The sequence below is a fragment of the Pristis pectinata genome, chromosome 6 (genome assembly GCF_009764475.1).
Source record: "Pristis pectinata isolate sPriPec2 chromosome 6, sPriPec2.1.pri, whole genome shotgun sequence".
Classification (NCBI taxonomy): Eukaryota; Metazoa; Chordata; class Chondrichthyes; order Rhinopristiformes; family Pristidae; genus Pristis; species Pristis pectinata.
The window spans coordinates 75,160,540-75,176,738 of record NC_067410.1 but is presented as its reverse complement, the minus strand read 5'-3'; the positions used below and the strand labels follow the sequence as shown (position 1 = coordinate 75,176,738).

The 16,199-nt window shown below is 37.6% G+C and overlaps 1 protein-coding gene across 1 annotated transcript in view; it reads left to right on the top strand.

Annotated features, from left to right (window-relative positions):
• The window catches only part of dock10 (dedicator of cytokinesis 10), a 255,301-nt gene extending 239,448 nt beyond the window's left edge, over window positions 1-15,853 (top strand). The window contains 6 exon segments of the mRNA XM_052017557.1: window positions 3,669-3,815; window positions 4,067-4,277; window positions 5,941-6,131; window positions 9,176-9,276; window positions 10,767-10,905; window positions 15,257-15,853. Of these exon segments, the coding sequence (XP_051873517.1) occupies window positions 3,669-3,815; window positions 4,067-4,277; window positions 5,941-6,131; window positions 9,176-9,276; window positions 10,767-10,905; window positions 15,257-15,382 (915 nt within the window). The 3' untranslated portion in view covers window positions 15,383-15,853.
• Window positions 15,854-16,199: the final 346 nt, after the last annotated feature.

The window sequence follows — 16,199 nt, the reverse complement described above, 5'->3', positions numbered from 1 at the left end:
TTTGGCCCAGGTGTCCGTCAGCTGTCAGAGATGGATGGTATCCTCTGCCTTCTATTGTTTGGAAGTAAAGCCACCAAATCACTCCTACTTGAGAACCTTTAACTGAAGAGACCTTGCCTTGGGAGATCATGCTTTAAAATTTAAACCTGTCTTGCAACTAGTTCTTTGTTCAAGCATTTTGTTTTCAAGTTTTTTTTGCATGAAGTTGCAGAGAAGGCTTGGAATTCATGATATTTGCACAAGGTACTGGATATCGTGTAAGAAAATCGCTTCTCTCCCCTTGGTTCAGTCCAAAACTTATGCTGGTCCCCCAAAGAGCATCTTTATCGTGTATGTTTGCAAACATGCAAGGATGTCCAGGCCATTAATTCTAATTGGGATGTATACTTTGGGAGTGGAAAACAAATCATAACTTTCCTGCAAACAGCAAGGGGTAAAGGAAATTTAATGTGAGTTAAACATAAACTTAAGCCTCCATTTGTAAAGACGTAGATTTGTAACAAAATGTGAATTCTAAATAAATGATATGTTTTGGGGTAAAGGTGCCAGGTATGTGAACAGAACTGTCACCTCTTGTACACAAATGGGAACTGGAGCAATTACTAATTTCTGCAATAAATGAGTTATAAATGCATTTTATAATTTGTCAAACTTCTTGAGTGAGTCATTAATGAAATGCTAGGGAAAACTAGGACTGATGAATGCACAAATGACTCATTAATGTGAACCACAATTAATAATACAGGAGAGTCACTTTTGTTATTTCATTGGCTTAGTCCTTTAAATAAAAATCAAAGTACTCCTGACATACCTTTTGTGTTTAATAAATAACAGGGTCAATTTGTATTTGAATAATAGCTTTAATGTAGAAAAATGTTGAAAAGAGCTTCACAACATTTTTCTACATTAAAGCCATCAAATGAGAGATTATGAGCAGTGGCCAAAGACTTTGAAATTAAGTCTATGTCAAGGAAGATTTTAGAGCAGAAGTGCATATAGGAGAGGACGTCCAAAGAGTGAATTTTGATGGTCAGAGGCATAGTTGCTATTGGTTGGGAGGGATGTCTGTTGGTTTTAGGAGTGTGAAATTGGATGCTATGGTTTTATTCTTTGGGTGCTGTGAGTGCAGATATGTCTGAAATCTGTTGTGCAGTACCCTAATTATACGCAGGTTCGCTGGTGATTGATTGGAATTTTAGGTGGTTATGGAGAAGTTATTTAAATGATGTTGATTTTCAGAAGACATAAAGGTACGTAGTGGCTGAAATCAAAATTAAACCATTCCATTTTGGTGCAGTCAGGAAGAATTGAGCCCAAATCTGCATCACAGGGAGTCATCCTAGATAAGAAACTGACCAAGACCTGAGTAGCTTCTATAACTCTTATTCAAGGGAGCTGGAGACTATGGCAATAATGGTATAGATATAGTGGTGTCCTCCTGTGGCTTCAGGTCTTCCTAGTTTCCTGTCACAAACAGGGATGCTGAGGTTTATAATAAGCTTGCATCTTATTTAAATTAGCTCCCAGTCTTCATCTCATGGCCACATAGTTTTGAGAGATTTCAAGTCTCTTTTCATGGTCTCCAGAAAAGGAGTTGGCTCTACACCTCACTTCTGGAACAGACCTGAGCTTTCAACTTGAATCTGATGTAACAGCATAAGATTAATACGATTGAATGCATGGTAATAGTAGCTTGTAAAACAAAGTGAAATGTTGATCAATTCAGTCAAATTACATCAAGCTGAACATTAGTAACACTTAAGTCATTCTACTGGGTTTCTTACTGAAAATTGTTACCTATTCTGATTGCGATCAACTCACTGGCTGTCCGTTGAAAGTGAATTAAAAGACTTCGAACAACTGTTAATCTGGCCTTGCAAAAAGTTCAAAACATCATATCCTATCAGTCAACAGCACTGCTTAGTTTCTTCTCAGCAACATTATCATTCTTCACTCATAGTGAAAATACAAAAAAAATACAGATGCTGGAAATCTGAAATAAAAACAGAAAATGCTGGAACTACTAGCAGGTCAGGCCACATCTGTGGGAAAAGAAACAGAGCTAATGTTTCAGATCGAAGACCCTTTGTCAGAACTGATGAAGGATCATTGACCTAAAATATTGACTCTGTTACTCCCTCCACAAATGCTGCCTGACCTGTTGAGTTCTTACAGCATTTTGTTTCTATTCATAATTTCCCATGTCCTTTCTTGCCTCCGCCAGCTCCCTTTTGCAATGCAACAAATTCTTCATCCTGGTCAATACCTCACCCTGCTTCTGTTTTCTCCTCTAGCCCTCTGCTGAAAAGCCCCTCTCTTTGGTCTTCTGACGCTGGTCTCCACACTGCTTTTCGGTGACAGGTTCTCCTTTGTTTTATTCTCACAGCAGCCTCCCTAAATACCTCTGCCAGGCTACTTCTCTCACTGCTGTACAAGTTCACCCTAAAGCTCACCTTTCAATCTTAAGCAGTCCCTTCTCCTAACTCTGACCATCTTTGTGAAGCCTTTTGGAGTGTTCTGCTACATTAAGGACAAACTGGAGAGGCTTGATGTACATTTGGGATAAGTGATTGAATCAACACAGCTATCTGGATTTTGATGAAATAACTCTGTGTCTATCCATGTAATAAAAGCTAATATATTAATTGTTTTAAAATTTTTTTTACTGATTGAAAGCTTGAAAATACATCGTACAAATAACTTCCAATTTCACAGCATATTAAACCACTCTTGTCGTTGACTGTCTTCATGTAAACTTTACATCACAGTTTTCTCCTTTCTGTGATTAATTCCACTCCTGCTTTGCGTTTGAAACATTATGCAGTGGGTCCTTGATCTTGTACACCCACATGCCAAGATTCTATGGTGGGAGAATACGGAGGGTGTGCAAGGTCTGGAGGGGGCTTGTTAATAGGAATACGTTTTGGTGAAGCAAGGATTACTCCCTTCCTAGACCCTGGCTATTTTAACTCGCCAGTCATCATAAAAGGTGAAAAGGCAACCGTCTCATGGCTGGTTGGTTAAAGTTATGTACCCTTGAGGCTGCCACTTGCCCAATGGAATGCGAGAGATGGGAAGGTGAATTTTGCGAAGTGTTGGGGGAGCTTATGGACTTGTGAATAACGGAACTTTTCCTTTGGGATTTATTGAAGCACTTCTCATATTCTCAGTCCTCCAAAGGACAGTTGCCTATGTAGGGTCTGAGCGAAGGGGCAGTTCTAAGGCTGTGGAGCTCCTCAAATCAGTGGTAAGATGGCCATTGCAGTCCTTTGATGTATCAGATCCTTGGTTAACTTGCATGTGTTCAGCTGAGTTAGGCGATCACCTCTTCCACTATCCAAAATCAATAGTGTTAACATCTGTGAAGAGTGGGAATGAAACAGTTAAGTTACCAATTCTGATTGAAAGATATCAAACAATAACCACTGTTCAAGGTGAATTAAATCTGTTACCATTCACTTCAGTAGGAATCAGTTAGGTATAGAAGCCAGGAGCAACAACCCTGGGTAATTTTTACTCAACTTCTTAACCCAGAAGTGCAGAAATATTGGACACCTTTACTGCAGTCCAACTGGAAGAAGGAACATTCTGCTTGTTATAGCACTGTTACCACCAACTAAATCATTGTGGAAACCTGTTTTAATTTTGGTATTTGTTTTATTGGTCAGGCATTCTTTGAAGAAGATGACAGCAAAGAATATATTTATAAAGAGCCCAAGCTAACCGGACTCTCAGAAATTTCTCAGAGGTTGTTGAAGCTATATTCTGATAAATATGGGTCAGAGAATGTGAAAATGATTCAAGATTCTAATAAGGTAAAGCTGGCAAACACAATCTGGCCAACTTTTGAATGAATTTGACCCTTTAAGTAAATATATAAAATGTGTATCATATTTTTTTAGAATACAGTTATATGTTAAATATGTAGTCTTATACATTCTATCCATCAGAAATTTATGATATTTTGATATGCAAATTTTTAAATCAAAGTATCACTAATTCTGAAACTGTTTATACATACAGAAAGTAGAAATAGCAAGAAATAATTATTTACCTCTTCACTCAGGTCAATCCCAAAGAGTTGGATCCGAAGTTTGCCTATATCCAGGTTACCTATGTCACGCCATATTTTGATGAAAAAGAACTCGCCGAAAGGAGAACAGATTTTGAGAGACATCACAACATAAAACGTTTTGTGTTTGAGACCCCTTTTACCCTGTCTGGAAAAAAGCATGGGGGAGTTGAAGAACAGTGCAAGAGAAGGACAATCTTAACAAGTGAGTTATGGGTTTAAAAGTAGGAAAACAAACTCCTAAAGTTTATTGGATTTGGTCATTAAAATATTTCTCAGCATAAACTAAATAGCTAAAATAAAAATGCTAAAACATCATCGCCAGTTGGTTGCCCTCAACAACCTATACAGAAATGCCTACATGTTCTGCTTCTGAAATGTGGATCCACTGATTTCAAATTAAAAATTATTTTAATCTCTCACTTTCCCTGATATAAAAGCAAAATCCTACAACAATAACTCTTCTTTCCCCACTGATGCTGCCTGGCCTGCTGAGTATTTACAGCAATTTCTGTTTTTTTTAATCTATGGTAGAATTTTCAAATTGACCATTTTAAATCAATGAATTATTCATTAATTGTAGGAATTATACCTCAGTCTGTTTGGATCTGTTCAGTAGTTACAGTGAAGGGGAATATATCTGCAAGAGCTCCAGCTCTGACATCGGGTCTGTGGAACCCTGCTCAACTGTTTTTATGACATCTCTTTGGAGATTCTGCCAAAACTGCAATAGAAAATTGCACAAATATATAGAAATTTCTGACAATGGGATGTTGCTTCAAGACAGTGACTGAAACTAATTAGATCTAAATTGAACAGCATTTGAATAGTTGAAATGACTGCATGATGTTTAGTTTTTGTAGATGCTTTTGCACCATATGAAATTGTTAGTATGTTAAAGGGGAGAAAAACTAAACTGCATGCTGAGTAAACACAATATTTTAACATCAATGAATGCAAAACCATAAAAGAGGATACAATAGAATTCAATGCATTCACTTTTAGAGGGTAATATTTGTATTATGTGGACTAATTTTGTGTCATGTTTTTGGGTTGAGATTTCTCATGCTCAGTCTCATGTTGAAGAGTACCTGTAAATTGTCCAGGAAACCTCACTGAAAAGCCTGCCGTCAGTTATCATTAGAGTCATAATATGATACAGCACAGAAACGGGCCCTTCAGCCCTACTCGTCCATGCCGACCAAGATGCCTGTCTTGACCAGTCCGGCATCTGACCCCTATCCCTCTAATCCTTTCCTATTCATGTACCTGTCCAAATGTCTTTTAAATGTTATTGTACCTGCCTCAATCACTTCTTCTGGCAGCTCGTTCCATTTACGTGCCACCCTCTGTGTGGAAAGGTTGCCTCTCAGCTTCCTGTTAAATCTTATGACTGGGTTATAATTAGCAATGATTTTGAACAATCAACTTATATTTGCTACTCAAGCACCTTACTTGAAGTAATTGACCTGCTTTTATTCATTTCCATGGTTGGGATGTATGATGTCTAAAACAGATTCTCTGCCAGCAGAATTCACTAAATAATGGAGATGGAGTTGGGACTGGGGTTTCCCTTTCTAGCTTAGAACACTAAAATGAACTGAATTGCCCCACTGCTGCCACAATAATGTCAGTTGATTTCCATAGGTCAGGAATTGAATCTAAAGACAGAAAATGCTGGAAACACTAAGGAGGTCAGGCAGCAGTGATAGGTTTTTGATTTTCATTGAACCTGAAAAGTTCTCCTTGCCCCACAGCAATGTTTGTATAATTGATACTATTTTTGCTTTCCATAATTTGTGTAAATAAATTGAAATGCAGCTTTACAATGTTTTCATTTCAAAAGTGCTTTTGGTTCGTTGCTGCAGCCAGCCAGACATTTCCATATGTTAAAAAGAGGATACAAGTTATTAACCAGCACAGTACAGAGCTGAATCCCATTGAGGTGGCAATTGATGAAATGTCGAGGAAGGTTTCAGAACTCAATCACTTGTGCTCTATGAATGAGGTGGACATGATTCGCCTGCAACTCAAATTACAAGGAAGTGTCAGCGCCAAGGTAATGTCACCTTAATTGAAAGAAATATACTTTCATTTTTCAACTGTGATAGTACCTTGAGTTTGCAAAATCTGCAGGTTGAGAAGTTTTATCCCATTTTAATGCAAGAGAAAGGACTAAAAATTATACATTACAGAAGGAAAGCACAAAAAAAAGAGGTGAGAGTGAGTCCATATCAGTTTCATCTAAGGTGGCTCAGGAATGATTTTCAAATGCACAAGGCTTGCAAGCAGTAATTGACTCGAGGAGACCAATTTTGGATCATCTGTGTAATTGTGAGCACCAACTGCGATAATCTGGGGTGTCACATGTGAACTCCAAACCTACTTGCAGGACTGTCATGCCTTGTGCTCTTAAAGAGACACATTTCATCTGGAACAGCTGTTCAAATTAGTTCAGTGGCTTGGGGTGATCTGATGTGAGGATTGCCGTGTCAGGCACATGAATGGGCATTCCACTACCCTGATGCTAGATTGGATGTGGTAGTGGCAGAGGTGGACACCCTTGGAGTTCACCCATGGAGGGAATCAAAGTATCAGAAGACCCATCACACACAAAAAAAGTAGAAGGCCTCACCTGGAAAATACTGAGAAAATTATATCTGTTGTTGTCTCCTGTGATAGTCTCCTGAAGTATGATGGAGGTAATGCCTATCTCTTCAAAGAGCATCTGAGGAGGCCTGTTTCTTCCTCTGGGGCTTGCCTTCTTGGATGAGATTCAGGCAGTGTCATATCCAAAGTCCAATATTTAAACAGGGATGCCAAAATATGCTTCTTGCTGGGCATCTTTAATACTTAGGCCCATATGCGCATGGAAGTGGACAATTTATGCTTTTCAGACAAGAAGTTGCTTTTTATTTCAAATCAGTTGTGTAAAACACATCAAAAACATATACTGTATTTTGGATAGGCATTGATCACCATATTCTTTTACTTTATGGCAAGAATATAGACTTTTCCACAACATCTTGAATAGGAGAGTATTACATAACATATGAGAATAAAGAAAATACTTGGTGATTATATGTAGTGCCCAACAGGTCCTCGGGGCACCATGGGTTTTACTAACAAGGATATGTTTATAGCCAATCACAATTGATTCTTCTCACTGAACCACAGCAGTTCTTTTGGCAATGGTACTCCCATTGTGACGTCAGGAAAGGAATCCCAGGATGTTACTCAGTGAAAATAGATGATCCAGGCACTATGATGAATGACCTGGAGGGGAGCTTTAATCGATGATCTTCCAAAATCATTGCTTCTTTTTCATTTCTCAGTGAATAAACATGCATTGAAAGGAGATGCTATCATGTCTTATCTAAATGACGTGTAGCCAACCTTCAGCAAGAGCTGGACTAAGAATAGACCAAAATTTCTATCCCAATATGCTTTGAGGAACCAAAGGACTATGTAATGAACTTTTAAAGTTGTGTAAAGTTGTAAAATTAGTGCACAATATTTTGTAGCATTTTCCATCGTTGTTTTCTATAACATGTATTATATTAATTTGCAGTGCTTGTAGTTTATTTGTGTTGCTTGCTCAGTTTTCATAAACTTTAAAAGTGTTCTGGGCTGTGCTGCTCTGTGAACTTTCATTAGTTTGACCCCTGTCAGACATGTTCAGGCTAAACTCACAAAGTAAGTGTAAAAGATAATTAGCTACAACATACAACAGTCTCTCGGTACTGTATTAAAGTGTCAGTGCAGATTATATGTGCATGCCTCTGGAGCTGAGCTAAAACTTGTGGTCCTTTAAGTAAGTGCAGAGAGTACCATTGATCAGAGGCTGACATATTAATAAACTGTCCTCTGGTATCATTTTACCTTCCATTCAATCCTTCCATTACTTTGCTGTGCATATGGAATTATGCCACTGCAGCAGTTGGCACTTTATGACATAAGTAAATACATCATCAGACAAAATTGGGCAGAAAATGATTGCATGTAATCTGGTTACACATAATGTATGAAGCAGTACTTCTGTGGCAGACGGCCAGATGGAAAGTGGTTAACAAAATAAACACCCTGAGCAAAATCAAGTATGCTCTAGGGAGATGAGACCCTCCACAAATTAAATAAGTGAGGACATTATAGGTTAAATTTTACTTTAAGTAAGTGCAAAAGCCATAATTGAATCAATGAATGTAACCCAAGTAAATAGAATCTGGCTTCTAACATATAAAGATACAACTTGATATCCCACATTAGGTATCTATTATGGTGATGCCATTCAACTTAGTTTCCTCAATCACTTTTTTTTTATATTTTATGAGTACAAACCAGCTTCCAGTTCAACATCAACCTTTTATGGACTGGGTAATCAAAAAGTCTGAGGTTAATTTTTCTGTTCCAAGTTAACTTTTTTGGTGTTCCAAATAAAGGAACTTGGACCAGAATGCTGTGATACAGGACAAGAGATATTGGTAACGATGCCATTACATTGTAGTTTGGTAAAAAAGTATTTTTGTCTGCAAGCAAGTTACTTTCTTTGAACATGACTACAAAGTTTAAGTGCATGAGAATCATAGTTATAAATTTCAAGTGAATCTGTCATGTTAAAACTCAAAAACTTAGCTATATGGAACATTCATAAATATGAATAATTATTGTGTTAAACATTGGGTGTTGGATATTTATGAAATGAATGCAGAAAAAGGTGATCAAATACTCATTGTATTTACAATGTCCCTCAGTTGTTTGGATAATGTGATCAAAACTTGTGGATGGAAACTAATCCGGTTGGATTAAAGGACACCTTGGTACAGACAAGTATTGGGATTTCTTTACCTTAAAGATAAGATTTTAACTGCTTTCCCCTTGGATAATCAAATAAGTGGGATTTCATGAAGATAGTGAATTGTTACTGGAAGGACTGAGATTGGAGATTCATGCAGTTTTTCTATGTTTTTACCGTGTTAATCTCTTGTACACAATGATTCTAAAGATATAAAATGCGTTTATAACACCACACCAATTCCTTTTGACTTTCTGCCAGTTTTACTGATTTGCTGTGGTGCTCATTAAGTCATATATTTGTTTGCACAGGTAAATGCAGGGCCTATGGCTTATGCTTGGGCTTTTCTTGAGGAAACAAATGCAAAAAAATATCCAGACAACCAAGTAAAGCTCCTGAAAGACATTTTCAGGTAAGCATCTTGGCAAGTTTAATATTTGACTGCTAAAGATCCATCTGTGGAAAGAGAAATGCCCATTCTCCCATTAGACTTGCCCCATCAGAGATATTTCCTTTGCTCTACCCATCCCTCCCCCACCTTCTTTCTGACCGAAAATGAACTTGTTCTTCTTTCAACCTAGTTCTGATGAAGGGTTCTGAACTAAAATACCTGAAGAAGGGTCCTGATCTGAGGTGTTGACCGCCTGCTTTTCTCTACGGATACTGCCTGGCCTGCTGAGTTCCTCCAGCATCATCGTGTTTTTCATCTAGATTCCAGCATCTGTAGTCCTTTGCTTCTCTAGTAACCAACTAAATATTTTAGAATGTTAGAAAGTAGGAATAATTAGTCTGAAAGAGGAAGGAAAGCAACCAAGATGACTTGCTTCATATTGAAAAGCAAACAAAAACTGCAGATACTGAAAATCTAGAAAAAAAAGACAGGAAGTGTTGGGAAATACTCAGCAGGTCAGGCAGCATCTGTGGACAGAGAAAAGGAGTTAATGTTTAAGATCACTGACATTTCGCTACAGATATTGCTTGCCTAACTTGCTAAGTCTGTCCAGCAATTTATTTTTATTTCAGACGTGTATCACATGCGAAATTTATAATATACTGATAAGTAGCATAAGACTTGAGTAATTCAGCAACAATGAGAGATATAGAATATGTTGATTTGGAATGGTACATCAAACATGGATAAGGATGAAGTGAAGCAAATCAATTTTGGGGCACTAGTCTTCATATCAGTGGCTGTCATGTAGATCTCAGGAGAGCAGAGCTGGGGAGTGAATCAATAATGACTCCAGCAGAATTTGGGAGCACTTCTGTTTTCTCTTGGCCACACAAAATCCTACCCCTGGGCTGCTGCAGAAGGGGGACCCTCAGCAAATGTTATGCCTCAAGTCATCTGATTCAAAGAGATTAATTCCTGTTTTAACCATCTGCCCTGAATACCTAAGAATTGGGTGTAGTGCATTGTAGGGCCAGTGGCTGTGGTGGTCGGATGTTGGCAGTCCCTGTGATAGAGTTATATCCTTTGTGTCAGGTTTACACACAAAATGTAGATACAATGTGTACAGAAATGCATCTGCAATAGTATGGCTGTCAGCAGTGGAACTGGCACCTCCATTTGTTCCTGTCCAATACTTGTTGCTTCTCTTGGTTTTGCCTCCTACCAAAATTTCTAAGTTATTCATATTGTACAATCTGCTTTAGTGTCACTTCTTTGACAAATAACCAATTTCCTTTTCTCAGTAAAACTAGCAAATATTTTGTTGTTCATAAAATTTTATGGGATCTCATTAACTTTCTTGTGGAGCTATATCCCAATCCCTCATAGTTACCTTGACACATTTGGTTGTTTGTTTGTAATGCTATTAGATCATTGAAGATGTACCAGAAGTCATTGAGAAAAAATTAGTAATTAGCTCAGTAATTTTGTTTTTGATCTTGTCTGCACAGACAATTTGCAGCTGCATGCGGGCACGCTCTAGAGGTTAATGAACGGCTTATTAAAGAAGACCAATTAGAATACCAGGAAGAGATGAAATCTCACTACAGAGATCTACTCAGTGAGTTGTCTACAGTCATGAATGAGCAGGTTAGTATTACTATCGTAAATCATGCCATCTGGTAATTTGCACTGCTCACTCATCCTGCTACAAATTTGCCTGGACTTAATGTCAGGGATGGTGGCTGCAGAGAGGATGTTTGGGATTCTCACAATATTTTGAAAATAATGCTTTAAATTATTGTTATTATAACAAATGGCCAGTTCTGGAGGTGGAAAATCAGGAAGTGCAAATAAATGTGAAGGATTGCAACAGGTTGTTGTCAAGAGTCAAAAAGCAGACATAAAATCAGCAGGTAGTTTTTCTGCAGAAGCTTCAACAGCCATAGTTAAAGTTGGAAGCCTTTATGGCTCATAACCTGAAAGCAACCCCCATAAAAATGTGCCTCAAACCTCCAATCACTTTCCATTAACTGCACCCAACTATTCCTTGGCTTGTGGGCAAGAACAGGAAATGGCTTTTGTCAGGCAGACAGAGTGCTTAGAATCATTACTGTGTTATTTGACCCCCCAAATGGAATTGTTTTCAATTAGAGCTCTTGGTCTAGATCAAAGTCTTACGAAACAATTATCCATGGTGGGAATTTGCCAATAGGTGATCACTTCCATTGTACATTTTATTACTTGGCATCTCTAGCAATCAGTTTTAAGTGCAAACTGGATGGCTTAGACATGAAAAATACCACCAGCTCCTTTAGATTTACCACCCATCAATCTTAAGTGAATGGGAATCCAGCCTAAAATATACAAATGTTTCTTGATTCACATAAATTAATCCCATGCATGTTTCTGTTTACTCCTTTGACTTTTTTGATTATTTATTCAACTAATGACAGTTTTATTGAGGAGGCAAGTATTACGTTCTGCGGTCATCAATCTCTTCCATCAGTTTCAACATTACCTATTAAAATAGTTAAATTTAAGGGAAGTCCAGTATCTACTTTTCTGTTCAAACTGGTATTCACAGCTTGCAGTCTATTCTTAATTCAGTGCTTTGCTTGGTCAATTCAACTGTAATGTTTGTACGACATCAGGTGCAGACTACTAAACTTAATGAATTGAGTTTTAGACATGACTCTGCACTGATGATAAATCTAAGAATATTTATAACTTTAAAATTGAAAGCAAAATTAATTCTTTATTAATGAACATGCATTACTTACCTTCTCTTTTGCCAAGAGTGCAAGAATATGGTAAATATATACATGCCATTTGCATCATCTGTTTGCACTTTGTTGATAGGAAGAAGAAAAATCACCAAGTATACTGGGCACAATGTATCTTATTTCTTTGTGATTGGCAGATCTGAATTCTAGAAGAGGCATAATCACTTCTATGTTATTATGTGTTGTTATGTAGTTATAATAAAGAACTACAGTTCCCAGCAGACAATGCAAGGGGTCACATGGGGGAACAGGAAGTGGCTGGAAAGAGCAGGAAAAAGCAGCCAACCTGTCTGTTGCAAGTCTGTTGCAGCCTGTTGTTGTTTTGTTGTTTTAATAAATGTTCAGATGTTAAACCCACGCCAAGTTTGTCTCTTGATGAAGAACAAACAAAACAACTTCAGTTTACATTCTGAACCCAGGAAGTGAAATGTCTGTACACTACTTGCAGGAATTGTGCCTCAGAAAATGATTATGGGAAAGTGGTTTGATAAATGTTTTTGACACTGAAATCCAGAACTGCAGACATAAATAAATGTTCTAAGATGATGCAGAGATGTTCAGTTGAGCACCTGCATTTCTCACATTTATTTGATAATTGGTAATACAGACTTTGCAAGGAGCAAGATTACATTTTTTTAAAAAATGATTTAAACATCCAGCTAGTTGTAATATGATATTTGAGCATCAATAGAATACATTTAATGTATTTTTATTTCTCTCTGGCAGCTGAATTCTGCTTTCACTTTCTCGAGTTTCTACTCTTCTCAGTCTATTATCTCCTTCACTACTGCTCCCAGTTCTGGTATGTCTGCATCTCTTTCTGGGTCATTTCCCACTATCTGTGATTCATGGATTTGTACTTCAACTTCTCTTTTCATTTTTATTTGTTAATTTAATGATTATCCAAAAATAAAAGTCACATTACAAAAGTACAATGAATCTTTTGACATTGCTCACTTTCGAACAGCAGTTCAATACAAGTTATAGCATTGAAAATAATGTTTCTTTACATTTAGCATTTAGACAGTATGATTTTATGCATTTAAAAATTCAGCTGTCAACAAAGGAACTTGAGTTGTGTGAGTAAAGATTCATCATTGTTATCAATGAATACATTTAACTTGATTTTAATAAGGAAATATTACTTGCCACTAAACATGTGCATGTTCAATCGACTATGAGTAGAACATTTACATGGTCAGGGCTATGATGAAATAGCTGTTATCTTTATCGGTATATAGTTATATCTGCATGGGTACGTAGTTATATGTGCTACCATGACATTATGTAATATGTGGAGGTCCCACATGGGAGGTTAGCTCAGAAGGTTCAGACACTAGGTATCCATGGAAAGGTTGTAAACTGGATTCGAAATTGGCTGTGTGGGAGAAGACAGAGAGTGGTAGTGGATGATTGTTTCTCAGACTGGAGGCCTGCGACTAGTGGTGTGCCTCAGGGATCTGTGCTGGGGCCATTGTTGTTTGTTGTCTATATCAATGATCTAGATGATAATGTGGTAAATTGGATCAGCAAGTTTGCTGATGATACTAAGATTGGAGGCATAGTGGACAGCGAGGAAGGCTTTCAAACTTGCAGAGGGATCTGAACCAACTGGAAGAATGGGCCAGAAAATGGCAGATGGAATTTAATGCAGACAAGTGTGAGGTGTTGCATTTTGGAAGGACAAATCAAGGTAGGACATATACAGTAAGTGGTGGAGCACTGAGGAGTGCAGAGGAACAAAGGGATCTAGGATACATAATTCCCTGAAAGTGGCGTTGCAGGTAGACAGAGTTGTAAAGAAGGCATTTGGCATCCTGGCATTCTTAAATCACAGTATTAAGTATAGGAGTTGGGATGTTATGGTGAGGTTGTATAAGACATTGGTGAGGCCAAATTTGGAGTATTGTGTGCAGTTCTGGTCACCTAACTATAGGAAGGATATTTGTAAGATTGAAAGAGTGCAGAGGAGATTTACTAGAATGTTGCCGGGTCTTCAGGAGTTGCGTTGCAGGGAAGAAGTTGGAGTTGAGTTGGAGCGCAGAAGAATGAGGGGAGATTTGATAGAGGTTTACAAAATTATGAGGGGTATAGACAGAGTTAATGCGAGTAGGCTCTTTCCACCTAGATTAGGAGAGATAAGTACGAGAGGACATAGCTTTAGGGTGAAAGGGGAAAAGTTTAGGGGGAACATTAGGGGGAACTTCTTCACTCAAAGAGTGGTGGGAGTGTGGAATGGGCTGCCATCTGATGTAGTGAATGCGGGCTCACTCTTGAGTTTTAAGAATAAATTGGATAAATACATGGATGGGAGCGGTCTGGAGGGTTATGGACTGGGTGCAGGTAAATGGGACTAGCGGAATACCGTTTCGGCACAGACTAGAAGGGCCGAATGGCCTGTTTTCTGTGCTGTAGTGTCCTATGGTTCTACGGTTCTATAGATAGCCTTGTTACAAAGTGTCAAGCTTGCAACGAAACTATCAATTTACAAAAATGCTTAAGACATTTGTTCCAGGAAACTCACACATATTATGAGGTGAGCTGTAGGAACATTTGATTTTATGGTATCTGCATTATGCATTTGAAGCTTCAGTTACTGCATTATGAGACAATTCATTCATAACATTTACATCATTTATATCAGAAATGGGCAGAGATTGAAAAGCAAAAATCTGTAGATCCTGGAAATTTGAAAAAAAACCCAGAAAATTCTTGATACTCTCAGTGGGCAATCCAGCATTAATGGATAGAGCTAATGCCCTGGGAAAACAGTCCCCCCCCCCCCCCCCCCCCCGCTTCATGAAAAGATGCCTGGCAAGCAATCCTAGCATTGCTTGCTCTTACAACAGAACCAATCATGTCTGAAGCATACTGGTTAGCTGAAATTGTTGATTTCAATGTCAAGCCCTGAGGAAAATGAAATTTTAATCCTTGCATCGGGCTTCGTTGGAACACTAGGAGTTCAAAGATAGAGAGATCAGAGTGAGACTACGATGGAGAATCAAAGTTACAAGCAACTGGAAACTCAGCGTCATCCTTGTGGACTGAACAGAGGTGTTTTGCAAAATGCGAATTTGCTGCATCTGCCTAATTTACTTAAGTGACTTGAGTTCATTGGAGAGCAGCCTGCCATTTCCTCCTCACCAAATATCTGCTAATATATAATGGTATTATCACCGAGTAAAAAGATACTTTCATTCTTATTTGTTAAACAGGTTGTATACGGGGAGGATGTGACAAAGCAACAAGGAATGGAACGACAGCACGTGCTCAGAGTAATCAGTAGAACTACCACCTCCAACCATTTACCAGGAGTAACAGTGACATTGAACTCAGAATAACACCAGTTTCTCTTCAATAAACTACTATAAAATTGTTGTCAGATTTCTAGCACTGGAAATCTTAGAAGCTACAAATTAAATGTATAATGTACAAAAATTGTTTTATTATCCTGAAGTTACAATTGCAAACTAGCGTTACAAACTCAGCTTGTAATTTGTCTTGCAACATTCCAGCAGTATCTGCACTATTTACGTTTTTTATTGTTCTGTGACTTTTATTATACCATTGGATATGTATAATAGATACTGTATGAATGTACAGTGCTTTCAGTAAACTATTTCGTATCTAACATTTTGTTTGCTAGTACTGTTTTAAATGGAAATATTGGTATTTTATAACCTTTTGGCTATTTTAACTGTAAATATTGACATTCATGTGTAAGATAGGTATTTTACAGTGAAATTAAATGGACATACTGGTGAAATGAATTTAACAGTAAAATAACAATGTTTTTAAATAAAATATGTAAAATTTTGGGTAAATATATTGGGAATTTTTAGAAATGTATTTTACAAATCCTTATTGCTGAAAATACCATGCTTACTATCAAAAAATAGCAGAACCATAAATCACATATATTCAATCTTGATAGTGATGGGGCACTTTTATCACCAGACTTCCTTCTAAGTGAATATATAAAGGTATAACGAATAACGAGGATGATCTACAAGATGGAATTTAAATGCAGAATTCAACTGGGATGATAAACCACTTTATCGAAACCCTTGGGTTTTAAATACCATCTGAATTCCACCCCTGCTTTTCCTTAAATACATTGAGTGTTTAGACACCATGGCCCCTAAATTCAGTCACACA